We start from the raw sequence: 27,893 nt of genomic DNA, 5'->3' as shown, positions 1-27,893 counted from the left end.
AGGGAGGGAGAGCTCCCAGGAGCCGCGGCGCCAGCGGTCTGAGCTCTGAGATCCCAACCCGAGAGAGGCGGGTGGGGCGGGGCGCGAACCTCGGGAGCGAGCCTGACCGCTCGCCCGGCCGCGGAGACTGTCGCCAGGCGCCGAGGTAGGGGTCGGTGGGGAGGAGACCTGGGGCGGGGAGCGGGAGCGGAGGAACGCCTGAACGTCTGCTCGGAGCCTGTAGGGAAGAGGGATGGTCTACGAGGCCGCGTCTAACGAGGGCCTCTGGGACCGCATTGGTGCGGGGATCCTCCCCCTTTTTGGGGGGCCGGATCTACGAGGTGCTTGCCGGAGCCCGCTTCTGTCTGCGCCTGCTGCCGGGACCGCATCTGTACCCGCGCTCAGCCATCTGCGTCGCTTCCCCAGCTCTAGTCTTCGGGACTGCGTTCATACCCGGCGCACTTCCCACGCCCTCCCCAGCCGTGGGTGGGAGGCCGTGTCTCTGCAGAGTGGGCCCAGACCTGTGCACCCACGTGTGGATCAGCGCAGAGTGCTCCTCCTACACGGCTCTCCGCTGAGTCTTCCTGCAAAAACTGGAGATTGGCGGGGGGGGGGGGGGGGTCGGTGGATGAATGGGACAGATGTGTCGTGTGGCTTTAGCTGCGCAGTCGTTCCTCTGGATGGGGCCTGGGCGGAGGGGTTGGAAGAAGCGGACACTGCGGCTTCAGGGGCCTATTAGGCACAGAATTGGTGGCTCAACGGGTGCACACGTGCGCGGGGACCTGTGTGTGGTGTTTGGAGGTGGGTGTGCGAGTCACGTGGACAAAGGAGTGTGCCTATGTGTGTGAGGAGAGTGCATGACTGGATGGAGTGGCGTGTGAGGGCCGATCACATGGACGTCTGCGTGCGACGTTGGCGTGCGTCTCTGGGAGGGGTGCGTGTGTGTCTCGAGGGTGCAGAGGTGTAGAAAAGGTTATGTCCCAGACACAGGACAGTGCCTTTGTGCGTGCATATGAGGCTGTGTATCTGCCAAGTGGGCCAGGGCCTCGGGGTTCACACAGCTTGTGTCCTTGAGGATGCACTGGTGCCCACACAACCCTCACTCCTTCATTCAGCAGGTACAGACTGAACACCCAGTGTATGTCAGACCGTGTCCTAGGCTCACAGACTCTGGGATCCTTGCCTCCTCCTTGGTCTCTCACCCTCAGTCCCCACAGCAGGCAGGGGAATCATTTTTAAACCTCATCCAACTGATCATTGCCCTGCTCAGAACCATCCTCTGGCTTTTGAGGCCTCCTAATCTCAAGCCAGGCCCTGAGTCCCAGCTTGAAAATGGCTCTCTGTCCTGCACAGTGAGAGCTTCCATCCTCTCCCGCTCTGAAATCCTTACTCAGTGGTCATGAAAGAACTTACATACCCCCTCCTCCAGGAAGCCATCCCTTGGGCCAGGCAGAGGGAATGGCTGGGCCTTCTCATCCTGGTGTAACTGCTTGCCTGGGTGCCTCTCACATGCAGAGCCCCACTCCAGCAACAATTAGCCTCTTGCTCTTCCTCAGACAGTGTGAGCACTAACCCTCCTCACAGCCTTTGCAGATGCTGGTTCCTCTGAAATGCCCTTTCCAGATGTGCACACTGCTTGCCTCCTCACTTCCTTCAGATTCTACTCACATTCTATAGAAAGGCCTTTCTGACCACACTGTAAATAGTACTCCCAGCCCCTCACTCTTGATTCCCCTTACATGACTCCATAAAAATACATGCCTGTATTTTTCTCCATAGCACATACCACTCCACAAATTAATTACTGCCTTTCTTGTTTGTCACTTCTTGCCCCTACTAGAGATTAAACTGCGTGGAAGTAGGGACTTTGTCACTGTTTTATTTCCTAGCACCTAACACGGGAGGTGCTTATGGGCTGTTTGTTGCATGAATGAGTGACTCTGGATTTGCATTCCAGCAGTCTGTGTCTCTGGCTGCTCCCTACCCAGTGAGCCCCCCCCAGGCTGGGGCTAGGTCTCCTCTTCTTTTGTCCTCCAGATTCCAAGTTCCTGGAAGGCCAGGTGTGGGAGAATTGTGACCACATTTGCATGTTCGAAATATTCCCTCTGGCAACTGGTATGGAGGAGGACGTGGGGTGGGGTGGGGTCGGGGTTTGAGGCTGGAGGTGGGGGTGCTGGGTGGCAGAAGCAGTGGGAAAGAAAAGTAGAGGTCTAAAGCCTGACTTCGTTAGGATTCCCCAGCAGTGGGGAGATCAAGGAGGGCTCCCAGAGGAAGAGATACCTGAGCTATCCTCCAGCAGCAAAACAGAAGGAGGTGTGTCCCTGGCAGAAGGCACAGCTTTTACAGAGGTCTGGCAGCAGAACAGAGTATGCAGTTTGGGAAGCTGCGAGTGGTGTGATGCGGCCAGAGTAGAGAGTAAGTGTGGGGCTAGGGGAGCCAGGATGGGCCAAAGGAAGAAGATGGGCTCCTGGGTTTCTGAAGAATTGGGAGGAGGACAGTACCTCGCTCTGCAACAGGCAGAGGAGGAAGGGCAGACTTGGGTGAAATGCTAAGTTGAATGAGAACCCTGTGGGTCTGAGCTGCCTGGGGACGTGGTGGGGAGGAGGCAGCTGGCTAGAAGGAATCGGGCTGGAAGTGCAGACCTGGTGTGGAAGATGAGGAGGGGCAGAAAAAGGAGGCAATGCCTGGAGCTCATCAGCCAAGATGTTCTGAAGATGCACTGAGGGTTGCCATGCCAGATTGGGCACAGAGCCCACTGCAGTGCTTGGGGCCTTTCCAGGGATGACGAGAGGGGGCGTCCTCGCAGTAGGCATCCTCAAGCATGACTTGGCACTAGATGCCTGGGCCTCCCTCAAGGAGAACTGAGTCATCCTGGGCAAAGGCAGGCGCTGCAGAGGGTACCCGTTGCCAGGGCTGTCCAGACACTTGTCAGGAGCATAAACACGGCTCTGGCCAGGCAGCCTGGCGATGTCAGGGCCACCTTCTGTGTCTGGCCTGGATGGCTAGACTGCCTCCTTGCAGCTTTTCCTTCTGGCCAGTTTTTGGATGGCCAGGCCATGTCCTCTCCCCCTGCATGGTAGCTGCTCAGCCTGGCCCTGGGAGTCACAGCAACCTTCCAGAACTCAGAATGAGGTCTGAGTGGTACCTGAAGTCATTCCAGGAGGGGCTCCTTGAACATTTGGTATCTCTCCTGCTCTGGGCCTCCTGTGAGTGACCCAGGTGGATAGGGGCATATCCGGAGGCCGGGACAAGGAGGCATCTGGAGCCAGGGTCTGTATGTCGGAAGTAGTCAAACACCTTGGGGAAAGGGGTTTAGCCTGAGGGGGTTAGCATGCCAGGCCATCCTGGAATCAGGGGGCAGATACGGGGTTGTACATTGTACATCAAGGCTCTCTCTTGGTGGCTTCTAGATATAGATACACCCTAGCCCTACATCACTCAGGCACAAACTGTTTTTCTGTCCTCGATCTCACCTACTTCCCTCTGTAGCTCTGGGAGTTGGCAGGATGGCAGCCTCCTATTTGATTCACATGGGAGAAAACTGAGGATCCAAGAGTCCCAGTGACTTTTCCAAGGCAACACGGCCCAAGTCTGGGAGGACAGGATTAGGATAGCTTTTCCCAGTGAGAGAGGGCCTGAGTCTGGTCATCTTGGCTACAAGACTAGGCTGGTCCCTAGGAAGCTCTCCATGCCCATAGAGTCCATGCTGGGCCCTGAGCCTGGGTCCTAGCCTCTCTGTCTGTCCTTCTGTTTGCTCATGTAGTCCCTAGTGGCCTACCCAGTCAGTTTCAACAAAGTGTCTACTGAGGCCTCAGCTTGGGGAGGACCTTGAGAGCCCCCCTGGGTGATCCCTCAGAGAGGGGTAGCACCTGCCCAGGACACACAGCCCATCCTGGTGGACAGGTGTCCAGTGGGAGTTCAGACTTGACCTTCTGAGATCAGGCTTCCGTGGTCCCCACGCAGACCCCACCCCCCATCCTGGAGCACATGTACACGAAGACGTAAAGGCACCCCAGTGCACATTAACACATTCACACGTCTGTGTTGGCCACACCACTAGAGTTCTGTCTCCATGCAGATGAGTTTCTCTGTGTGGACTCTTTTCCCCCCTGCCCCCACATAGACACACACCATGACCCCAGCACACATCCCTGCTTGCACACATTCTCTTATGTGTGGACAGAGGCCCTCAGATGCATAGCCTCAGGTGTTAGGCCCTCTCGCCTGGACATGAGGCTGGAACTTGGGGCCTCCCCGCTGCCTCCCTCGCAGACATGCTTAGTCACCTGAATTTGATCCAGGCAGAAGGGAGGGTGGAGGGCCTGACGTCAGCCTTCATAGCCTCCTCATGCCGCCCGCACATCCATCTGGGCCACAGCGTGTCCTAGGCAATTGCAACAACAGCAGCACAACAAGTCACTTTTACGGAGCTTCCCCAGTGGCAGACTCAGTCCTGAGCCCAGTATGGGTAGTGTTCACACCTTTACGCCCCATGACTACCCAGTGAGGTGAAACTCCTATTAGCCCCATTCCATAGATGAGGAAAACTGAGGCACAAGGTTGAAGTCACCTGCTCGTGGGCCCACACCCGGAAGAGATGGAGCCTGTAGCCTGGCTTCAGAGCCTGGGCCCTTAACCAGGGAACAGGACCCCAGGTTGGAGGAGAAGGACTTCTGCCTTGACTTGTTGTATGAGCCTGGGCCCATCCCTGGCCCTTGCTGGGCCTCGCTTCCCCATCTGAGAAAAGGGAAGGAAGCGAATTAGAGGAGGATGGCTTCTCCCTGAGACAATAGCCTCAGGGAAATCATATGCAAATTGTATGGGCCAGGGCCATAGAAGGGGGCTATAGGCGGTGAGAGTGAGGGGCAGCAGAGTGGTCCATCTACAGGGGACAGTGGGATGGGCCAGCCAGGCTTGGAAGGCTCCCTTCAGCCTTGGCCTCTCCTTTCGCAAGTGGTCTGATTTCTAAAGCCTCCCTGATACATCAGCTACATTCACTGTCCCTGCCCCGCCCCCATCTCTTTTATGAAGGACTCCTTGATGCTTCCGTCCTACTCACGCTCCTCCTCTCCTTCAGAGAGGCCTTCCTGAGGTTCTGGCCCTACCTGCCTCCCTCACCTCCTCCAGGGAGGTCTCCCTGATGTTCCAGTCCTACTCATTCTCTCACTTCCTCCAAGGAGGCATCCCTGATGCTCTAAGCTCACCAACTGCCCGGTCATTCCATATAGGTCCAGCCTTCATGTCTTCTCCTATTCCCAGTCTGAATTCCCTTCCCCCGTCCTTTCTGCATATCAATATCAGCTCTACTACCTCTAGGTTTTCCCTCATTTAACACTGTGTGTGCCAAGCACAAGGGTTCTGGATGATGACCTTGCCCACTATCCCTCTCTAAGCCTGGTGGCCCTAGGGAAGCTGCATCCATGGTACAGATGGAGAGACTGAGGCTCAGAGTCAGGAAGGAGCCTGCCTCAGCAACCCCACAGTAGGTTGGCAGGCAGGATTAGAACCAGTCCAGGATCCTGTGTGGCCAGTGGGTTCTAGTGGCCCTACCTCCTTGACATCTGTCAAAGCAAGGTGATGGGGGAACAAGGGCTATGTTCTTAAAGTCACTGTGTGAGTACAGAGGAAGTTAGCACCAGACAGGAAGGGCACAGAGTCAGGAGTCCACTCACTTCCTTTTCCTTAGAAGATGCTGAGTCTGGCCCTGGAAGGAGGAAGGACATCGGGCTGAGGTGGGGCCAGTGCTCAGCCTCCAGCAAAGGTGGAGTCCCAGTCTGATCCCAGGATTCAGCCTGGAGTCAGGGTTCAGCCCAGGGTTGTGGTGGAAGGTGAAGGCTGGGCTGGAGGTGGATGATGGTTTGGGATTCAAGCTGGGCTCAGTCCTTAGCCTGGGGCCTGGTTTGGAACTCAGAAGGCAGTAGGGTCCAGGGGGGTGTAAGGCCTGGCCATGGGGAGCATTTCAGCCTGAACAGCTGTGACAAATATTTTGGGCACACAAATAAATGGGAAGGAAAAAAAACGGGAAAAATAAGGGATGACCTTTTAGTTTAGTGGTTTGTCCTAACACCCGCCAAAGCATCAGCCCCTCTCCTAATGAACACTGTCCTAAGCTACAGTCTCTGCTGAGGCAGGAAAGGGAGTAACGGGAGAAGGCAGACTTGCTATGTGGTCCTGAAGAGGCCTTCCTGGAGGAGTAAGTGACTGGCTTGAGGTATCCAGGAGAACTCTGCATGTCCAGCGCCCAGCTCAGCTTCCAGGCAGCAGCATTGGAATGCTCTGCAGTCCAGGGTGGGGCTGGTGAGTCACTGGGCTGTCTCCCGGATGGGGCCTGAGCTGACCCTGGACTCTGTTTCTCCCAGTGCTGCTGGGCCTCCAGGAGTCTGCCCACATCTGTCTGTCCTGACTCCAGAATATCAGCTTCTTGCTGCTTCCCTGTGAAGCCGGCAAGGCAAATGTGACCATACCTGTTTTATAGGTGGGGAGACTCAGGTCTAAGGCCTGCTTTGCAGCAGAGCCAGATGAGTTTCTAGAATTCCTTTAGTTAGTAGGGACAGACTTGACTTTGGATGCTGGCAACTCAGGCAGAGGAAACAGGTAGGGCAAAGTCATGAAGGTAGGACCTAAAGATTGTGGCTGCAATAGGAGAAGGGCCTGGAAATCTGACCTCCATACTCCATTGCCAGGATTGAAGCCTTCTCTGTCCTCTTTTCTCAGGTTCCCAATAAGGCTGAGGACCCCCTGAAACTGTGGCAATGGAGGGGGGCCCAGCAGTCTGCTGCCAGGATCCCCGGGCAGAGTTGGTGGAGCGAGTGGCAGCCATTGATGTGACCCACTTGGAAGAGGCCGGAGGTAGCCCAGAGCCTGCCAGAAATGGTGTGGACCCTCCTCCAAGGACCAGAGCTGCCTCCGTGATCCCCAGTGGTTCTTCAAGACCCTCCTTAGCCCGGCCCAGCCTTTCAGCCAGGAAGTTCTCCCTGCAAGAGCGGCCAGCAGGAAGCTGCCTGGATGCCCAGGCTGCTCCTTATGCCACAGGGCCGTCCAGCCACATCTCCCCACGGTCCTGGCGGAGGCCCACCATTGAATCCCACCATGTGGCCATCTCAGATGCAGAGGTTGGTGGGGCAGAGCTAGGGGGTCCTCCTGAGCTTTTCTGTAGTCCTCAGTGAAGGTGCTTTTCTGTCCCAGCCCCTGCCACACAGCTGCCCAGCTTTTGCTTCTGCATACTCTCAGAGTTGAAGAGCTTGCTGTCTCAATAATATGGCTCTTCCTACCAGGGAAGCTCTGTTTGAGCCAATCTCGGGAGCCAGTCACTGCCTCCTGGAAGTCCCACCGTTCCTGCCCTCAGGCCAGGCCTCATAAATAGGCCCCTCCCTGGTCCCCCAAGAAGTCCTCTTAGAGATTTGAAGATAGATAGTATGTTGCCCTCCCCACCATAAGTCTAACAGAGCTTTAGCCCCTGCTTCTAATCCTGCTCCTTAGAATCTGCTCTGACTCAGAAGCTGCCAGCATGCTTCCAGCCTCTGGTCTTCCTTCTGTTCCTCTGTCCCAAGGGCTCTGTCCTTGCCACTTAGATCTGAAAAGTGAATCCTAGTCCTGAGCAAGCAATCTTCCGATTGCAGAGGCTGGGCTTTTTTCATGGGCTTTTTCATGCCTGAGCCAGGGCTCTGGTCTCCTGTCCCTAAGGCTCTCCTCAGCTTTCTTGTCCATTCAGCCAAGACCTTGCATATAGCTGGTTCTAGAAATACTTGCTCATGTGTTGCTCACAGATGTAGGTCTCCCAGACGCCCACGTTCAGGCGGGAGTCAGTGCATTTTTCCTTCACCACTTCCTAGGGAGTCAAATACAGCCATGGCTCACCATTCATGTTTGCAGACACTGTCCAAGGCCTCTTGTCACTTTTGGTGGCATGGACACTGCCACATTTCTCCCCATCCAAACTTGAAAGGTTATGAAATGTGGGGTTTGAGAGTGAAGGGCCCAGAGCCAGGATTGGGCCCTGAACAGGCTCCTGGGGTGGGATCAGTACTGCCTGTGGGTTGAGTTTTACCTGATGCTCCCCTCTTTATCCCTTCCCTCCCCCACTCCCAGGACTGTGTACAGCTGAACCAATACAAGCTGCAGAGTGAGATTGGCAAGGTAGGACTGGGACAGGCCGAGGGGACTTTTCTCTTGAGGCAGCCTGTCGGGACCCTCTGCTGGACGGTTCCTTCTCATCTGGGAATGTGAGGCAGAGCCAGAAGGGCCCCAGCTTAGAAGCGAAGAAAGTTTGTCCTCTAGGAAATACCCATGGAGGGGTGGGGAATGATTCACCAGTCCTGATTCCTTCATTTCTGATAGAAAACAAAGAGGGACTGAGGGAGCATAGAGCTGTGTTGAGCCAGACAGAGGCAGTGACAGGGCACAGGAGTCCTCTCCCTGTCTGCCAGAAATGTATGCCTGCTGGGGGCCAGCTGGTGGTGGGGGTGGAGACGGGCTGTTGGGGGTGACGGCTGGAACTGTTCAGGGTGGGGTGGGCATTGCCCTGTGCAGGTGGGGCTGACCGGTGCCTATTTCCAGGGTGCCTACGGTGTGGTGAGGCTGGCCTACAACGAAAGTGAAGACAGGCACTATGTAAGTCTGGGAACGGGAGGGAGGTGTTGTGCCGGCCAGGCCCCAGAAGCCTGGGAAATGGGCAGTGGCTGTGCTGGGAAGACAGAGGACAAGGCTACCTCTAGAGGGAGTGAGTTTCTGTCCCTAAGGATATGCTTAGTAAAAAGAGTAAGCTTCTTGACCTTGAGAATATCCCAGCAGAGGCTGGACCCCTCTGAGGGGAGAGCTCCAGAAAGGCTTATTGGGGAAATAGGGCTGAGGCTTAGACTCAGATATGGTCACTTCTAACCCAGCTCACCCACACACCGAGGCCATACCTTCAGTTCTGGTGGCCATCACAAGTGTTCCTTTCCGGACCTCTATCCACATATAACCAACCTGTTCTAGCTTCTGGTGGCTGCACTCAAGTGACATTTCTGCCCCTCCCTCCTCAGGCAATGAAAGTGCTTTCCAAAAAGAAGTTACTGAAGCAGTATGGCTTTCCACGTATGTATCTGCTGGGTCCTGTGCTTGGGAACTCCTTGCCTGAGGGCAAAGGAAGAAGGGACTTTGGTCCCTAGCTAGTTTTATTTTTAGGACGAGGGTAGAAGTGGGGACAGCATGAGCAAAGGCCTGGTGGTGGCAATGTGCTTGGTGGGTTAGGGACAAGACCATGGTCTTACAAGGTTCTTGCCTGAGGCTGGGTGCAGGGCCATGGTGAGGCCCAGCCTCCTGCAACAGGAGCTTGACTCATCTTCCTGGTCACAGGTCGCCCTCCCCCAAGAGGGTCCCAAGCCACCCAAGGAGGACCAGCCAAGCAGCTGCTGCCCCTGGAGCGAGTGTACCAGGAGATTGCCATACTCAAGAAGCTGGACCATGTGAATGTGGTCAAGCTGATTGAGGTAAGAAGCAGTGGTGAGTGGGTGGGAACTTGTGCCCAAGTCTTGTGCTTAGGAACACTCAACAAAGACCTATGGTTCTCACAATAGATGTGGCTAAGGCCTCCAAAGACGGAGTTAGACTTGGGGTGGGGTCTATAGGGAGGTTTCAGGGGTCAGTTTAGGCTGGTTTGGGATGTTCTCAAGGTCTCCGTGAGTAAAGGGCTACCTGGAAGCAAGAAGTGAGCCCCTCATCATAGCAGGAGGGGAAAAGAGCTGAGGGTCGCTTGGCGGGCCAGGATTGAGGGTCAGTGATTTTTTTTTTTTTTTTTTAAGATTTTATGTATTTATTTGACAGACAGAGATCACAAGTAGGCAGAGAGGCAGGCAGAGAGAGAGGGGGAAGCAGGCTCCCTGCCGAGCAGAGAGCCCGATGTGGGGCTCAATGCCAGGACCCTGGGATCATGACCTGAGCTGAAGGCAGAGGCTTTAACCCACTGAGCCACCTAGGTGCCCCGTGGGTCAGTGATTTTTTAGGCCTCATCTATCTGGTGCCTGCACAGTTCCAATCCATTGTCTGGGGTCACTACAGAGCAAACCAGGGGTCCTGGGGCTGGTGAGTACAAGGAAGTCTGGGACTCCCACGCCGTGCCTCCCCCACCCCTATCCCCATGTCTGTTTCCTCTGACCAGGTTTTGGATGACCCAGCTGAGGACAATCTCTATTTGGGTAAGTGACCCAGCTTGTTCCCAAAGCAGCTTAGCGGAGTCAGTCCGAGGGCTCCCCAGGAACACACATGACCTTCAGATGGGCTGCGTGAACATGTTCTCAAGCCCTGGATTCCTTTGCCCATCCCTGCCAATGCAAGCTTGGAATATCCGGTTAACTAAATTGAACAAATATTCCTAGGCCCCCTCTCCACTAATCAGACAGACAGTGGATCAGGTAGAGGCAGGAAGCAGGCTATGTGATGTGGGTTCCCAGATCCTATCTGATAGTTCTCTGCCTCAGTTTCCTCACCTGTAAAATGGGGACAATGAATCTACCTCATAGGGCTGATACGAGGGGTAAATGAGTCATTATATATAAGATGGTTGTTAATGTTAATTTTATGGCTGGGTTTAGAGGCCCTGATACAGAGCAGAAAGAACACTGGCTTAGCAATTAAGGCTGAGGCTTTAGTCTTCCCTCCCTGTCCTACCTGCCTATCTGCTATGACATTTAGGAAAATTCCTGCCCCTTTTCCAAGCCTCTGTCACCCACCTTCTTCCCAGAAAAGGAACCCATGCTGAATCAGATGAGGCAGATCCATAGGAAAACTACTCTTACCCATTTACTTCCTCTGATACCCTGGAGCCCTTGACCCATCCCTCCCAAAGGTATGCTTGGATGCCTGACCCTCTCCTACCTTCCAGAATAGGGAGGGACCTTGGCATCACCTGCTTTGCTAGCCTGGCTGCACCTTACTTACTTTTTCTTTTCTTTTCTTTCAGTGTTTGACCTCCTGAGAAAGGGGTGAGTTCCCCTTCCCAGTCAGGCAGGCCAAGTCTAATCCAGGCCTTCTTTTCACTCCCTGTGTCCCTAGTGCCAGGGTTGGCTACTGTAGGAGAAAGCAGAGGCCAAGGCCCTGCCCTTGGGGAGCTCTGGTCTTGGGGAAAACAAGAGAACAAGAGGGCAATTCTTGGAAGTCTGGTGGGGGTCCGTGAGGCTAGAACATTCAGACAGTCCTCTGAAAGAGGTTTTGAGCCAGGTCTTAAAGACCTGGAAAGATTATGAGGGAAGAGAGGGAGAAGAAAGGAGTGATTCTCAAGCAAATATGTAGAGATGGGGCCCTTATGTGGATTCAAATCACAAATAGTTCTTTCAGCTTTTGAAGTTTATGAGTTGAGTGGGTGGGACTCCATTTGCTCCCGGGAGGGGAAGCTGAGGTTCAGAGTGGGTAAGTGGTTTGCTCAAGGTTACACAGTTCTAATTCATGTCTGCCCTATTTGGCCTTCCCAGGGTATTTGCAAAGCAGCAGACATGGGGTAGTAGGCATAGACCTGGGTGGACCAGAGGCCCTAACTGTCCAGACCTTGAATATAGGCTGCGTATGTCTTGTGATTTTTTCTGTCTTCGGGGAGTGGGGTGGCTAACAGTAGCATCCTTCTAAGATTCAGAGGCTTTCAAACATTTTTGACCTTTATTCAACTTAGTATGTTTGACATTGCCATCCATATCTATAACTGAAACCAACGTTTTACAGATCTTTATTACATGTGATACACTTTATTACATGTGATACACTCTACTTCATTAGAAAAACAAAGCATTAGCCAACAACTGATTGATTTCTTGGCCCTCTATTTGGTTAGACCTAAAGTTTGGAAAAACACTGCTCTGAATGGCCTTTTTTGCAACAGTTTGATTATGGGTTTGATTAAATACTCAGAAGAAGGAATACTAAGTCAATCAAATTAAGATAAAGCTAATTTGAAATTATAGTGATTGTAAAGGGATATTTGGGTCTGCGTTTTAACTGTTTCATTCTATGGGAGAATTAGCTAATGTCTTGATTTCTGGGGAGCAATTCGAGCATAGAGGGCTCCCTAGAAGTCCGAGGGGCGTACATGACCCAGCCCCTGTCCGCCTTCACGAGCTGCCTGCTTTTACTCATTCTGATTCACTGCTTCTCTCCCTCCCTTCCTGTAGGCCTGTTATGGAGGTACCCAGTGACAAGCCCCTCCCGGAGGAGCAAGCTCGTCTCTACCTGCGGGACATCATCCTAGGCCTTGAGTACTGTGAGTCCGGGTTGGGGGGGGTTGCTGCTTGCCGCCTGGAACAGGGGACGGGAGGGAGATACCAGAAAGGGTGGAGCCCAGACTGAGCTAGCTCTTTGTAGTTTTTGTCTGTCAGCGCTGATCTACCAATCAGTTTCATTTGGGGGCGTGGCAGGGCTGGCGGCGTGGCGGGACTGGGCGGGGTGGGTCTGCGGGCGGGGCCGAGTTCAGGTGGGAAGGGGAGGGGCGGGAGTGGTGGCTGCTTTCCCTGGATGCTTCCCTGAATGCCTTCCCTGGATGCCTGCCAGTTACTTCGTGGTGGCTAGTCAGCATTGAGTCGGGCTGTACCTTGGGAGTTCTCAGTCTGTATCTCTTCTGCTGAGTTCTTAGCCAAGGCTTAACCTGTCCACAGGGCCTCAAGAGATACAGGAAGAAAGAGATTTATGTCCAGCTGTCTTGTCCTGTCATGGGTCTTTTGGGTGAGGAAGGGTGTGTTGACAGTGAGGACCCTAAGGTGATGAGAGCTCAGGAGGGAGGATGGTACGGTAGCTTCTATCTCTGGAATTCACTTATTCACTCGTTCATTTATTTCACTTACTTCATTCATATATGAGTACCTGCTAAGTGAAAGGTAGAGGCAAGGAGATGACAGAGACACAGATGTGAGCTCAGGGAGGGCCCCCGCAGCCTAGTGAGAGGAACAAGAAACTAAGCAGGCAGATCTAGTGCAGGGCCTGCTAAAGTTAGGGAGGCCCAGGGCTGTCAAGAGTACTGAGAGGAGGTTTCCCAGCCTTGAGGGATGGGCGGGAGGAAGTATGCCATGCAGAAAGAACTATATAGCGGAGGCACAGTGGGGAGTGGACATATCCTGTTTGAGAATGGTAAGAAGTAAAATCTGGCTGAAGCGTGGGGCTGAGGAGGGTGAAACATTTCAGGCCACACCATGAGGGCTGGCCATACCTCCACAGAGGACTTTTCCTGATTTTATCCTGTCAGCATTGTAAACCCCTGAGGGCTTTGAGAAGGGCGGGGCATGATAGGATTTGCATCTTAGAAAGCTCTTTCTGGCAGCTGTGTGGTGGCTAAATAAAGGGCAAGAAGTGGCCAGCTGGTTAGGAAGGAGGCATTTTCTACAGCCCAAGTGACAGATGGTGAGGCCTGGATTAGGACAGTGTCAGTGGGGGGGGGGTGGATATGAAGGAGGTGAGCGGGAACAGCCCTGGATGACATACTGGTCGTGGGGACGGGAGGGCCCTCAGACACCTATGTTTCTGGCCTGGTTTGGGAAATAGAAGTGGTTCCCAGCTTTCTAAAATCTTAGCTTGGTTTATCGGGAGCATATTTTCTCCCTGGGTGAACAGAGTGAGGACCTAGCTGAGGTGACAGGAACCAGGGTTATCTTTATCTCATTTGAGTCATTCCAGTGCCCTTTAATTAATACTCTCTTTGTACATATGGAGAAACTGAGGCACGCAGAAAGGAGGGCTTTGCAGAAGGTCCCTGTCAGGGGTCTTAGACTTAGGGGAAGGAGGCATTTCACCCTGAGGGTGACAAGTGGCAGCCACAACCCTGTACAAGGTTGGCTTCCACCCCTTCCTATCCTGGGCCTTTCCCTACAGCAGGGCCTGTAAACTCCCATCCTCTGTCCCCACCCCCACCCTCCCAAAAACAAGCTAATCCCATCTGGCTTTTGAGTAAAGCCTTATCAAGACCCAGTTAATCATAGTGAAGGGCTTCCGGGAGCCCATTGGTCAGAACCAGGGGCTGGACAGGCAGATGAATGGAGGCACCGGGCACTGAAGGTTTACTTCTGTTGGTGTGATTCTGGTCCTCAGAAGGGAAGACTTGGGGAAAGCTCTGTGATCCGGGAGCCCCAGGTCTGATTTTTGAAGATGGGGCAAGTGCAGCAATGCAGGTCTGAGAAGCAGTCACATCTAGAATATATCTTAGAGAAGCTGAACCCATGGGACTTACTGATGACTAGGATATGAGGTCTGAGAGAGAGAGAAGTTGGGAATGATCCTGAAGTTTTTGGCCTGCACAACCGACAATGGCCATTAACTGAATAGGAAAGACTAGAGGAGGAGCAGGGGTCTTCTGTTATGTTTGTTTGGTGGTGGTGGTGGTGGTTGGGTACATTGCTGACAGAAAAATCAAGTTCTGAATTAGATGTGTTATTGGGAAATATTGAGATCTACATTGAGAGGTCTGCTGGATATCCACATGGATAATGAATTCAAAGTTCAGGGGAAAGGTCAGTATTTGAGATGAGAATTTGAGACCACTTTCCATGGTCAAATACACAGCCCCTTGAGCCTCTGCACTCCAATGGGTGTGAGTTAAATCTCTCCTGTGCATCAGGCACATAGGAGGCAGTCACTATAGGACCAATGGTTTGGCTGTTACTCCTGTGTGACACTCCCTTTGCCGCTAGCCTTCCTCTCCTCCACTCTCCTCTCCTCTTTCTTCTTGCCCTTTCCATCCTCCCATCCCAGCATCTTGGGATCTGTTGGTCCAGGGGAAGGTATTCGCTGAGTGGGGAGCCCATTGGGTGACTGGGGTAGAGTCAGTGCCTGCTCTCAGCTGGGACATCTCTGGCCATCTCAGCCCGAGACGCCCATTTTTCCTGGCAGTCCCAGAGCCAGGAAGCAAGGTGAACTCTCAGCCTCCTGGAGTAGGCTGCTCCTTACCCCAGCCATGTTCATCCCAGCAGTCCCAAGGCCTGGAATGCCCTCTCTCTGAGTCCAGAGTCCCTAAGCCTGCGGCAGTACTTCTGTAAGATACCTTACTATTCCACCCTACGTCCAAGAAGGAAGAAATCTCTGACCAGGCTGGGTGGTCAAAACTGGAGATATGTTTTGATAGGCTTTGGGACTGCAGACAGCATGAGGGAAGGCCAGAGATGGCCAATGGAGAGCCTCCCTTCCCGATTTCCTCTGAAGGCCCCCTCAGCAACAGGTGTCTTGATTGCCACAGAGAGCACTCCATTTGGAGTCCAAAGAGTACTAAGAGTCCAGCCCTGGCTTTGTTTCTAACAGCCTGGGCTGGCCTTGGCGTCTCCACAGCATAGTGGAGCAGAGGGGCCTAAAGTCCCTTTTGAGGTCCTGAGAGGAATGTGTGCATGGGCTGAGATGGCCCTCCTCCTTCTCACTAGAGTTTGAGATGGGCTTCCCTGGCCAGGTGAGGGCAGGTGGTGGAGGGGGGTGGGGAGCTCCAGGCATTGGTCCCCCATGCTAGCACTCAAGCTGCCTCTCTCTGCAGTGCACTGCCAGAAGATCGTCCACCGGGATATCAAGCCGTCCAACCTGCTCCTGGGAGATGACGGGCATGTGAAAATTGCTGACTTTGGCGTTAGCAACCAGTTTGAGGGGAACGACGCTCAGCTGTCCAGCACAGCCGGGACTCCAGCGTTCATGGCCCCTGAAGCCATTTCTGATTCTGGCCAGAGCTTCAGTGGGAAGGTGGCTTCTAGGACCTAGGCTGAGTTGGGATTCAGGTGGAGGGGTGGGATAGCTTGCAGTGGGGCCTTGTTTCTAGCCTGAGGGTGTCAGAGTCCTTAATGTCTCAGGAGTGAACACTGAACATGGTCCTCTCCTTCCTGTTTGCCTCTTCCTGGAGTCTTGAAAAACTCCCCAACATTGGCCACCTCTCATTTTCCAGCAAAATGGCCTCAGGTCTCCCCTGCAGATATTTTCTGCCAGCTGCTCTATGCTGAGTACAGGTCGGGCTGTGGAACAGACAGAGCCGACAGCCCAGCTCTCCGTCCTTCTGGACATGGTGGAAAAGAGCAGGAGAGCTCATGTTTGGGAAGAAGTTAGATGTTCCCCTCAGACTCTTTGGAGATGGCAGGGTTCGAACTAGGCCTTGATGAACGGGGAGGATTTGAGTATGAGGTTGAGTCCAGAAAATGTATAAGGGCACTGAGGGGCACAGGGAAAGGGAGGGGGCGTGATAGGGCTTGAGCAGAGTTTAGAAGGCTTGGGGCCTTGTGGTTCCTCCTAACTGACAGAGGCAGTGGGCACGGCTTTCTGAGCAGGGGATTTCAGTGTAATGTGTTCCCCTGGGCATGTGCCTGTTCTCACCTGCCAAGGAGGCTGTGGTCCAGAGGCATTTGGATACGTGTGGGGTGTGGAGGAGCTCAAAAAAGAGGTCAGGGATGTAGATAGAGTTTTTTTTTTAAGAACTTCTAATTTTGATAAAATTCCAAGTTTACAAAAAATTGCAAGAATAATAACAAAAAAAACCCTGCCATGTATCTTTTTACCGAGATTCACCAATTATTGACATTTTGTCCCATTTACCTTTTCACCATCTCTCACTATATTTATGTAATTAATATTACATTTTTCTGAACCATTTGAGAAGTTACATTGGAGACATTATCCTCCTTTATCACTAAATATTTTAGCAGATACTTTCTAAGAACAAGGACATTCTCTTACATAATCTCAGTACTATTATCAAAATTAGGAAATTTATCATTGCTACATGACTATTATCTAAACGACCTTATTCACATTTCATCAGTGGTATGGATCCTGTCCTTCAATGCCTCCCCACCTTTTTGGCCCAAGATCTGATCCAGGGTTAGTTATAGCATTCAGTTGTCACATCTCTTTGGGGTCCTTTAATCTGGAAGATTTCCTCAACCTTTCATTGTCTAGTCTGAACTTGACCTTTTTTAAGAGAACAGTCCTGTTACTTTATAGAATGATGTCAGTTTGCATTTGCCTGGTGCTCCCTGGTTCCCTGGTTGGATTCAGGTGAAGCATCTGTGGCAGGAATATGTAGACACATGTTTGAGAATCATTCACATCCACTCACATTCACATGAGAGAACGTGGAAACCAGGAGAGGAGATAGGATTCCAGAAGGGGAAAATGTAGAGAGAGTACACATTAGAACCTAGGATTTGAGGAGCCGTGAGCAGCTGTGGAGGAGACTGAAGGCCAGGGCCTTAGTACGGACAGGGTCCGTTTCTGGTGTTAGAACAAGGTAGATGGTGACTTCTCCCGTAGATTATCAGGAAAAGGGATGAGGATCTGGTTTAGTGAGTCTAAGTTTAGTACATACCATGGTTTCTGGGGTGCGCCATGGGTACTACAGATGTGACCCCGAAGGTAAAGGTAGTTTTGCACCTGCTGAGTTAGAAATGTATCCAGTTTGGGTCTGTTACAAGGGAGCTTGGAATCCCTGAGAGGTCGGGGCCCTGTTCTGCTCATTCCTGTGTCCCTAGTGCTCACCACACGGTCAGGCAGAGAACAAGTGAGTGGGAGTATTTGAGTGACTCCATGACTGAGGAAGGAGCTTTCCAGTATGCCTTCTCCCATAGCGCATGGGAGCTAGGTGAGCGAGGGGCGTTGGTTCTTTTTGAGGGACTGATATGAGCTGTTTCTTCATAGGCCTTGGATGTGTGGGCCACCGGGGTGACGTTATACTGCTTTGTCTTTGGCAAGGTGAGTGCCAGGTGGGCTGGCGGAGCAGGGCAGGCCCAGACCCTTGGCACCGTGGGCTGGGCAAAACTGAACCAGGATGAATGACGGCTACAGGCCCTTCCTTTGTGTCCTAAAGCCAAGTGACTTCTGAAAGGGCCCACCTGGCCCAGAGAAGACTAAAGGAAAAGTCTTTTTTCTGTTTCCACCTGACCCTTGGGAGGAGAGTCATTTGAAGGAGTCCGGGGACAGCAGACAGCCCAATGGGAGATGGTGGCGTTGCCACCTCTCCGCTAGAGCACGCCCTGCCCTTCTGGCCCTTGATGCCATCCATTCTTTCATTCATTCATTCCACAAATTGTCCTTGACTTTTGCTCTGGGGCAGGCTGGGCCTGGGGAATGCTCAACACTGACTTGGCGGAAGTCCCTGTCCACAGGTGCTCCCACTCTAGTGACTGCGCTGAGAGGTGGGAGGGCATCTCAGTGAACATGTTCGCAGACTCCAAGCCCTGGGAATGGAGGCCCTTCTGCAGGTGCCTGTTAAGCCAGTGCCCAGCCTCATAGATCCTTCAGTGATTCATTTGTTCAGTCAGTGTCTCTTGAGTACCTGCTGTGTGCCAGGCCCTAAACAAGTTAGACAAGGTTTCTCCCATCTGTTCAGGAGCCCAGAGCTGCCCCCCCACTTCTGGCAGCACCAAGAGATGGGGTCAGTCCCCCAGGGCAAGTTGAGGCCCTGGGCCTGCATCCTTTGTCTGCTTCTCCACCCAACAGTGCCCATTCATCGATGATTACATCCTGGCCCTGCACAGGAAGATCAAGAATGAGGCCGTGGTGTTTCCTGAGGAGTGAGTTGCCCATGAAGGGGGCTCCTGCCCACCCCCAGGAAGTCGTGTCTGAGTTGTAGCAGAGCCTTTGCCCTTTGAAGGCCCCCCCAAGCCTGCAGATCCGGAGGTGGGGGTGCTGTTTCCTGGGAGGGGCCCCTGGTGGGACGGTAGAGCAAGGTTTCAAGGACTTCTGATTGGATTCCATTGTAAATGGAACTCTGAGACCAGGAGTTGGGCAGGAATGACCCCAAGTCACACATTTACACTGTTCCTTCTCTAGAGGCTTCCGTGGGGTTAATGGTGTCAATCTGATGTGCACGCTGGAACCACAGGGAACCTCTACTTTCCTCACATGGGGTAGGAAGGCTTCAAGATAGCAGTGTGCTTCCCCGTTTTGTAGATGGAAAAGGAGACTTCTAGAGGAGACTTATCAGTGGGATCTGGGGTTTGAAACCACTCCCTCCTCCCTATCCCTTAGTGACTAAGGTCTCTGAGCCCAGAGGGACTATTTGGAGCAGTCTCCCTGCCCCTCTGTGCTTCTTCTGATTATGATACGGGCTATTACAGCTCCTTACTTTACAGGGCCCTTCTGCCATCTGATCAAAGTCCCCTGGACAGGTCGGAAACCAACCTGGGTATTGTCCTCAATGACTCCTGCTCCCTTGTGCCCACTCTCAGTCCGGTCCCCAAGCCCTATTGAATCTACCTCATATATCTCTTGACTCCATTGGTACCTGTGCCCCTCACTGGTTCTGTCCTTGGCCTTGTCTAGCTACCTTTTCTGTGGTCTCCCTGCTGCCCGCCTCCTTCCTGTCCAGCCACCACAATCAGGTCAGGTTGACCCTGATAAAGCACAGAGCAAGTCTCAGGCAGTGGCAAGTCTCCCCTTATCTCACCATGTCTCCTGCTTAAAGTTTTTCCAAGGCCTCATAGATCCCACGTGAAGAGGCCCTTTCCTAACCCTGGCATTCAAGGACCTCTGCCCCCTCTAGCCAACTAGATTCCAGCCCTTCCCTGTAATTGCCTGTCTTTGTGCCTTCCCTGCTGCTGTACCCCATGCCAGAGGTCTCTTTCTTCCCAGCCCAGGAGTTGTAAAAGGGATTACCTGTCTAGGACAGCGGAGGGATCCAAGGTCAACAGTCCCAAGAGTGAGTGAGTTCCTTCTCTGCAGGCTTGGACAGATGGGCTTCCCAAAAATCTTGGTAGCAAAGAAGCCTGGAGTTTGGGGAGAAATAGTCCAGGTTAATGTGGAGCTGAGAGTCCTGCTCCCCCTTCCCCTGAGTCTCTCATCCCTGCCCTCACTCCTCTGGTGAGCATTGTGTCAGCCCACTAACCTCTCTGGGCCTCAGCTTCCTCCTCTGTCAAATGAGAATCTTAGCTACCGCCCAGTCCGAGGAGAGGACAAGATGGCGAGTGGGAAAAAAAAAAAAAAAAAAAAAAGATGACGAGTGGGGCAAAGGCTCCTAGTGTCCCATTAAATGCCTCTTCTCACATTATCCTCACCATTTCTGCCACCCAGGGGATGTTCAGTTACCCCTGGTACCCCTGGAATTGTGTTTGTGTTTGTGGCCCCTGACTCCTGAGGGAGATGGCTTTATTTCCTGTTCAGGAAAGAAGGATATCCATCTACTTGTTGGGAAACTCTCCTGTTCTGCCTTGGTACCTTGGGGGTATCCCTCTTGCTCTTGAAGAAATGGGGGTTGGGTGTGTCTCTGCCCTGGCATGTTCTGTTGAGGGAATCCCAGAGCAGGTGGGGATGGAGAGGTGAGTAGGAAAGAACCCTCACTAACTACCTCTCCCTCATCTTCTTCCTTCCCCCCTTTTAGGCCAAAGGTCAGTGAGGAGCTCAAGGACCTAATCCTGAAGATGCTGGACAAGAACCCTGAAACAAGGATTGGGGTGCCAGACATCAAGGTTGGGGAGCCAGAGGTCTTGGGCTGAGCTGGTCTTGGACACAACAAACAGGCCTCAGTTTCTCCCTCTAGAAAGCCCTACACCAAGATATATAAATCATATATTAGGTTTGGATTTGGGGTTTGTGGGCTTTGGGTCCCCTCAAGGCAATTGCTGGTTGAATGCCCATGGTCCTTTGCTGACCGGGTGTCTGTCTATCTGACCTCTCCCTGCCCTCCCAACTCCACAGTTGCACCCCTGGGTGACCAAGAGTGGGGAGGAGCCCCTTCCCTCAGAGGAAGAGCATTGCAGTGTGGTGGAGGTGACGGAGGAGGAGGTGAAGAACTCAGTCAAGCTCATCCCCAGCTGGACCACGGTGGTAAGGGGCTGAGGGGCAGAAGGCTCCCTTGTCTTGGGAGGGCCTTAGGTGGGCACTGCCATTGCCTGAGACTTGCTGTGTGCTGGGCCCTGTTGGGGGACAGAGGGCCATCTGGTCAGCCAGTCCCGAAGCTGATCTGTACTGAGACCCTGCTGGAGCGCAGTGGGGAAAGAGGTCATGTTATTTAGCCTCATGGCAGGGAGACCAGGAGGCCTGGTGAGAAGAGTGAATGATTTAAAGAAATATACTGCCCTCACTGAGTGTCAACATTCATCATGCCTGGAAGAAGCATTTCCTCCCTCTCTCCCTCTCTCCATCCCCCCTCCCTTCTTTCCTTCCTTCCTTCCCTTCTCCCCCCTCCTCTAACCCCTACTTCCTTCCCTCCCTGCTTCCAAGCATTCTGTTAGGTGCCAAGAACATAATGGTAAGAAGGCCTAGGAAGCTTTTGGATTGGAGATGTGGCCCTGTGCTCTTGGATCCCATCCATGTGCTCCCTGCACTTGCCTCTCACAGTTTAGTTGTTTTCATCTTCCTTTGGACAGGTTCCATATTAACTACTGGAAGTTATTCATGTAGCCTGTAGTGGCCACTTGGGATTTTGGCGGGGGGGGGGGGGGGACACTGAGAACCGTGATCTGCCCTGCACCGAAGTATCACAGCAAGTTGGGGTAATTACAAGGCAAAAGGAGAGCTGGTATGTGCTGTAGGTGACATCAAGCCTGTGCACTTTGGCCCTCCCCACTGGGTCCAGGCCCAGCTAAAGCCAGTGGCCAAAGTCCTGCTCATTTCTATGATCTGTAGAGCTCCAGGACTCTATGAGGTCCCTGGAACCAGCCAGCTCCCATAGGGTCTTTACTGCTACCTCCTTGGTCTTAGCCACCACTGTCTCTCTCCTTAACCACTGGAATACCCTCCCAAGTTGTCCCCTGCTTGCACCTTTACCCCCACTACGGTTGCTACCCAATTCAGTAGGCAAGGTGATCTTAGTGACTAATCATGTCCCATTTCAGCTGAGACCCTGCTCCCTTAGGCTACCATGTCACTCAGAGGAAGAGCCCCAGCCTTAACCACCCTAGAAGATGCCACACAGACTGCACGCCTCCCACTCCCATCTTCCCACTGCCTTACCTCTCCCTTCCTCCCTCCATTTGCTCAGCTCTAACCACATAAGCTGCTGTTCCAGAACCTTCCTTTCTGGCAGATGCTCCTGCCCAGCTATCTGCAGGGCTCACTTCCTCACTCCCTTCAGACCTTTACTCCAAAGTCACCTCAGTGAGACGTGAGCCTTCCCTGGCCCCTTATCTAAAATTCCCACCTCCTCTTTGTCATACTATATCCTGCTTCCTTGTTTTCTTTTTCTCTCCTTAGCTCTTACCACTAAGTAGCGTATGTTTTACTGATTTGTCTTATTGACTGCCTGTCCCCCGAACTAGAACACAGGCTCCATGAAGGCAAGAATTTTTGCCTCAGTGTGGTACCTGTGCCTAGAGTAGCATCGAGCAAATGACCAGCACTCGATAAATAGCTGTTGGTCGCATTCAATGAACGAATAAATGAATGAGTAGAAGAAAAGCTGAATGCAGCCCCACACTAGGCATGTGTGTGTATAGTCAGGGGCCTAGGACTGTCTGTGCTGTGGGAGGAGGGGCGAAGTCAGCGAACCAGGGTACAGCATCTCCCCATCCAGGCATCTCCCCCAGGCCACTGTGCAGCTTTCTTGCTGCTCTGCCTGCCACAGCTCTCCTCCGTTCCATCCTTCCCACCTCAGCTCTAAGGCATTTCCTGATCGCACTCCGCGTGTCCTCAGGATAAAGCCCCTGCTTTCAGCTTGGCATTCCAGACCCTCCACAATCTGCTTCTGGCCTCTGGGCATCCCCACGCACCAGCTGTGCTGAGCTCCTCACCATTCCCAGAATTCACCCTTAACTGTCACCCCTGTGTTCTTGCCATTTTCTCTGCTCGGAATACTCTTCTTTCCTCCGCTGACTGAAAGGGAGCCTCAGCAGGGCCCACCCAGGAGTCTTCCCCATAGGGAGTCACAGAGGAGGCTGCCAGTGTGTCTGGGAGCCAGGCGTCCTCTCTTCCTCACTCTGATGTGTCCTCCCCAGATCCTGGTTAAGTCCATGCTGAGAAAGCGTTCCTTTGGGAACCCATTTGAGCACCAAGCTCGGAGGGAAGAGCGATCTATGTCTGCTCCAGGAAACTTACTGTCGTAAGTACCAGTGGGCTGAGGCCTACAAGGTGCTCCCTGGGGTGGCGTGGGGGCTGGGGTGTATCCCTGCGACTTTCACTGTCACTGGGCTGTGCAGGCTGAGCCTGGAGCCTGGGGACTCAGCCACATCTCTGAGGAGGGCCCTGTTGGCACCTCTGTTCTCAGTGCATGGCAGCCTAGTAGAGGTTTGCAGAGCTTGTGTCTGCTTCTTGTAGAAGGTTGCCTGTCTGTGAAAAGAGAGGCACATCTGCTGACTCTTCCTGGCCTGGGGGAGTGTTAGCTTTCCTGAGTAGCCCATGATCCCTCCAGCCATTGCTGAGGCCGTGTTCTCAGGCAGCACTTTGGAAATGCTCATCTAGCGAGTAAGGAAGATAGGCTGGCTGGCTAACAGGGCCAGGGAAGAGAATTCCCATTTGCCAAAGGCTCCCTACTGTGAACCAGGCATGTGCATTCACCGCCTCCTAGGAGAGGCAGAAAAAGTAGTTCCCCAAACCTCTGTGAGCCTTGTCCTCCGCTTTTCTACCTTCTTCCATTAAAATAAAAGTGAGTTTGGGGTGCCAACAAGGCCTGCTGGAGTTTGTGCACTGACCCGTAGAGAGAAAATCGTGGGGGGGGAGGGGGGGTCCTGGACCAGAAGGTGGTCCTGGGACACTGGTTGCCTTCCTCCAGCCTGTGAAGGGTACTGCAGAGGGGAGACACTGTGTACCTTTCCACACCTTCTGCCCCTCCCACCTGCTTTGTGGGAAAGGTGTGGTCCCTAGAGGGGGCGGGGGAGACGACCAGTATTTGAGCCTCTCCACATTACATTCGGTGCAGGGGCCCAGACAGTGGTTTCGTGTGAGGCTACCCTTTGGTAAGTGGGCTCTTCAGAGCATCAGGTCCCATTCAGTGGACAAGCTGGTGTTTGCTCCAGCCAGAGGTTGCTTGCCCACGGTGATGTCTACGTACCAACGGCTTGCCCTCCATTTGACAAACTTCCTGGCCAGTGGAGGTTGAGGGTTGGGTCTTTGGAGAGGCCTTGACACCTTGACAGTATGAGCTTCTTTTTATTTTTTTTTTATTTTTATTTTTTTAAAGATTATTTATTTATTTATTTGACAGAGAGAGATGACAAGCAGGCAGAGAGGCAGGCAGAGAGGGAGAGGAGGAAGCAGGCTCCCTGCCGAGCAGAGAGCCCGATGCGGGGCTCGATCCCAGGACCGTGGGATCATGACCTGAGCCGAAGGCAGCGGCTTAACCCACTGAGCCACCCAGGTGCCCCTGAGCTTCTTTTTAGTTCTATCTCTTCAGTGAGGTGGCCAGAGTGAGGAGAAGGAGTTCCCCAGGCTCCTCTAGGTCTGCAGGCCTCAATGATGGAATTGGGCTTAGTGTAGGGGATCACATATGTAGCACCCAAACAGAGCCAATTTTGAGAGTGAAAGAGGGAGGTGTTACTAAGGCATTACAGAAGGCATTAGGTAGGACCCTGAGGATGAACAAACCTGGATGGCTGGTTACTCCAGCTCATTGCCAATGACTCGGCGCCCCCTAGTGGTGGCATGGGGAAGTCATGAACTAAAGATACAGGTATCTGGCACAGAATGGGTCCCAAGAACACCACTGAACAAAGCACTCATTAATCACTGTCCTTTCATGGACATGTTAATGGGGAGAAAGGCCAGTTTACTCACCTGGACTGTGATAGAATTGGGCTTTAACCCTTTTCAACTATAAAATTCTATAATTCTGTGACCCAAGTTTAATTTTGAAAAGCAGGCTTTACCTCATCAAAGTCCCAACATTTGTCCTAGATGGACTCTGCTTTATGCTTTGGGATAATTGGTGAAGCTCTACGGTAGAGTTAAATGGTACTGATTTTGTTTTTTGCACTGATTTTTTAGTATCAAAATCTATTCATTGGTCATTTTAAAGAGAAAAATCTGTGGGGAATAATGAAATACAGGAATGCATTAAATACGGGATGAAATTCCAAGACTGATAGATAGACTCTGCCCTATGAACAAGGCAAAGAAAATACAAAACCAAAGCTTCTCTACCCAGGATGATGGTGGCTGAACTAGGCCACCATGGAAGGCCTGACCTAGCTGGTACTCAAGGATGCAGGGGAGTCAGCTGGGTCAGCTTGTGAGCAGCTCTGGAAGCCAGGCTGGGAAGTCTAGACTTCATCTCCAGGCAACAGGGAACCACAGAGACTTGTGGGCTGAGACCAGGGTTAGGGAGACCGGCCAGGGACCACAACGCAAGGGGCAAGACTGAGGGGAACTTGGGGAAATGGTGGCGGCAGGGTGCGGGGGGCAGTGGTTGAAAAATTGTGGAAAGGAATGGCTGTGTGTGTGTGTGTGTGTGTGTGAGAGAGAGAGAGAGAGAGAGAGTGAGTGTGTGTGTCTTCCTGAGTGCATGTGCTGACCCCTGAGGTCCCTCTGCCCCGGTGTCCCCTGAACAGGAAAGACAGGTGTGGTGAAGGGGGCAAGAGCCTGGAGCTCCCCGGCGTCCAAGAAGATGAGGCTGCATCCTGAGCCCCTGCATGCGCCCAGGGCCACCGGCAGCACGCTCATCCCACGCCTCCAAAGGCCCACTGCCCTCATGCTGACAGCCGCCCCCGCGGGCAGGGGGCTGAGGACTGTGGCCCCTCTTCCGGCCCCCCTCCTTCTGTCATGCTGCATGACCTCAGCGCACAAGTCCAGGGACAGGATTGCAATGTTTGTCATCTGGGGTTGGTGGGGGGGCAGGGCTCCCATGAGGCCTTTCTCCTTGTCCTGGCTCTCCCTGGGGGGACCCATCCTGTAGGAAAAAGAGGTACCCATGGTGCCTTAGAAACCCCACCTGGCTATCTGGCAAAGCAGGAGATAGGAAACCCAGCTAGCAGGTGGAGGCCTGGTTTATGACCATGGCAGAGACGTCCCCTTGGAAGTCAGGCAGGCCTGGCTCAGTTGCCTCATGAACCTGGAGGGCTGTACTGTACCCACCTCAGGAGGGTCCTGCGAGAGTTCTTGTCAACTGAGAATGCTGATAGGGAGGCTCTGAGCCCCAGGGGGGTTTCCTGGGCGTCGAGGAGGCAGGGGCCAGCATTAGAGAATTCAGATTCCTCTTTTGCTGTCTTCAACTTTTACTTTTAACATTGTGGCGGAAGGGTGGTATGTAAAGGCCTGCTTGGGAATGACTATAAAGCTCTCACGCAGCTTTGGGTGGTCCCCAGCATGCTCATCGTTACTTGGCAGCCAGGTGGGGTGGACTGAGCTTCCTTGATGGTTTCACACTCAGCGCATCTGGAGAATGGGATAAATGAGTGCTCTGGGCAGAGGCCTGAGTCAGGAGCACCCACCTTCCCTGCCCACTTTACTCCCTCCCTGCATGGTCCCCTGCAGAAGAGACACCAGGGGCAGGCCCAATCAAGGGTCCTGGACTCACAGGGCTGTGGCCTTGCAGATGCTGAAGTAACTGGAATCCGACCACCAATCCTGCACTGGCCTGCGCATCTGGCCTTGGAAGCTGCCCTCCTGTTGCTACAGTGAAGGACAAACTGCCCAGATTGGAGGCAGCACTGGAAGGGGGACCTGGTGGGGCGTGCCTGTTGGCCAGTGGCCACAGAAACTTGGGCCTCCTGCCACTGCCTCACCCCCAAGACAGTTGACGTTCGGCCCGCACAGAGCTGTTGTGCCAGAACACGTGTGTGGACCTGGCCATGCTGGGGCGGACTTGATCTTCACCCTGGGATCTGTGTCTGGCTGGCTTGGCATTTACTGACCAAATCCTCAAGCGATTGACCCCCAAAAGAAAATAAAACAGGCCTCCAGTACCTCTCCTGAAAGTATGGGCCAAACAACAAGGGATTTCAGTTGCCTGTGTGGGGCTCCTAGGGCAGGAAGGCTGGTGCTGAAGAAGAAAGCGAGGCTGGGCTGGAGGAGCATCTGTGTCCTGCTCATCTTCGTGCCTGTGGGTATATGTTGCACCTGCACGCACAAACATGTGCGTGCCCATCTGCTGCACACAGCACACCTGCATGTCTTGCACTGGCACATGCATCTGTAATATAGTTCCTTTGTGTCTTTAAGGCTCTGAGCTGAATGTGGCTCATTGTCAGTGGGCCCACATTTCTCCCTGGCTCCTCTGCAACTAAGGTGTTATAACCCAGGGGTTAAAAAACAATTCAGTACTGTTTTTAAGAATACTTTTTTTAGAGTTCATGGGAGGCCCATCACAGATCCACAAGTTTCCTTGAGCATCTCTGCACTGGGGCCTGGAGGGTGGGCGTTTCAAGGAGGCATGTCAGTTGGGCCTGCCCTCACAAACCTCATAGGCGGGCCTGGCTCCACAGCCCGTGTCAGAGTCTGGATGAGGTTCTCACCCCATCACTGGGGGTTTGGGTTGGCATTATTGTTTCTGAATGTAGCACAAGTGATGAACAAACCCCATAAGATTGTTTTAAAAATTAACTTCCCAGGAAGTGAGTTAAAAACAATAAAAGCCCTTTCTTGAGTTTAAAAAAAAGAAAAAAAAAAACTTTGTGTGTGTACATTTTCAATATCTGGGTGTGTGCTCTTTCTCACCAGCTGGACGACTGTCTTGGCTAGTTGTTCTGGAAGATTCTGAGCAGGGCAGTCGTGAGAGGAGCTCTGGGGTGGGGTTGGGGGGGTGGCAGGGAGTAAGAAGGAGGCAAGGAGGGAGAGAGAGGGAGAAAGGCTGGCTCTGGAGGGTGACGAGCTACAGTCAAGGATGTGACTCAACCTCCTGAGCAGGTTCTGTGGCCCTTCCTTGGAAAGAACAGGACACTGAGGAGCCAATGCAATGTCTGTGTTTCACAGGGACTCAGGGAGCCCAAGGTCTGGTCCTTGGGAGCCATCACCACTCCTTGTGGGGCAAAAGTCCCATTGGAGCAGCACACAAGTCCAAGCACTACAGGTCCAATGTCTTTACTGTGCCCCTTTGCCCTTGAGCACTGGCATGGGCTTTACGTACCCTGTAGCTCCCT

The 27,893-nt window shown here is 53.0% G+C and overlaps 1 protein-coding gene across 4 annotated transcripts; it reads left to right on the top strand.

Moving 5' to 3' along the window:
• CAMKK1 (calcium/calmodulin dependent protein kinase kinase 1) lies at positions 1 to 27,423 on the top strand. 4 transcript variants are annotated; one of them, XM_059378610.1, is made up of 17 exons: positions 1 to 145; positions 2,017 to 2,094; positions 6,694 to 7,091; positions 8,068 to 8,115; positions 8,536 to 8,589; positions 9,003 to 9,054; positions 9,316 to 9,449; positions 10,118 to 10,154; positions 10,919 to 10,940; positions 12,117 to 12,205; positions 15,446 to 15,645; positions 17,587 to 17,640; positions 18,388 to 18,461; positions 20,267 to 20,354; positions 20,584 to 20,712; positions 22,821 to 22,924; positions 26,351 to 27,423. In XM_059378610.1, the coding sequence occupies exons 3-17, from the start codon at positions 6,732 to 6,734 to the stop codon at positions 26,355 to 26,357; spliced, it is 1,452 nt and encodes a 483-aa protein (XP_059234593.1). In that variant the 5' UTR covers positions 1 to 145; positions 2,017 to 2,094; positions 6,694 to 6,731; the 3' UTR covers positions 26,358 to 27,423. The 4 variants fall into 4 exon arrangements, with proteins under 4 accessions (XP_059234593.1, XP_059234591.1, XP_059234592.1 ...); XM_059378608.1 differs by having other exon boundaries at positions 25,368 to 27,422; XM_059378609.1 differs by lacking the exon at positions 2,017 to 2,094 and having other exon boundaries at positions 25,368 to 27,422.
• Positions 27,424 to 27,893: the final 470 nt, after the last annotated feature.

Source organism: Mustela nigripes, chromosome 16, assembly GCF_022355385.1.
Source record: "Mustela nigripes isolate SB6536 chromosome 16, MUSNIG.SB6536, whole genome shotgun sequence".
NCBI lineage: Eukaryota > Metazoa > Chordata > Mammalia > Carnivora > Mustelidae > Mustela > Mustela nigripes.
Note: the sequence above shows the minus strand (reverse complement) of the source record. Positions and strands in the feature narration are given on the sequence as shown.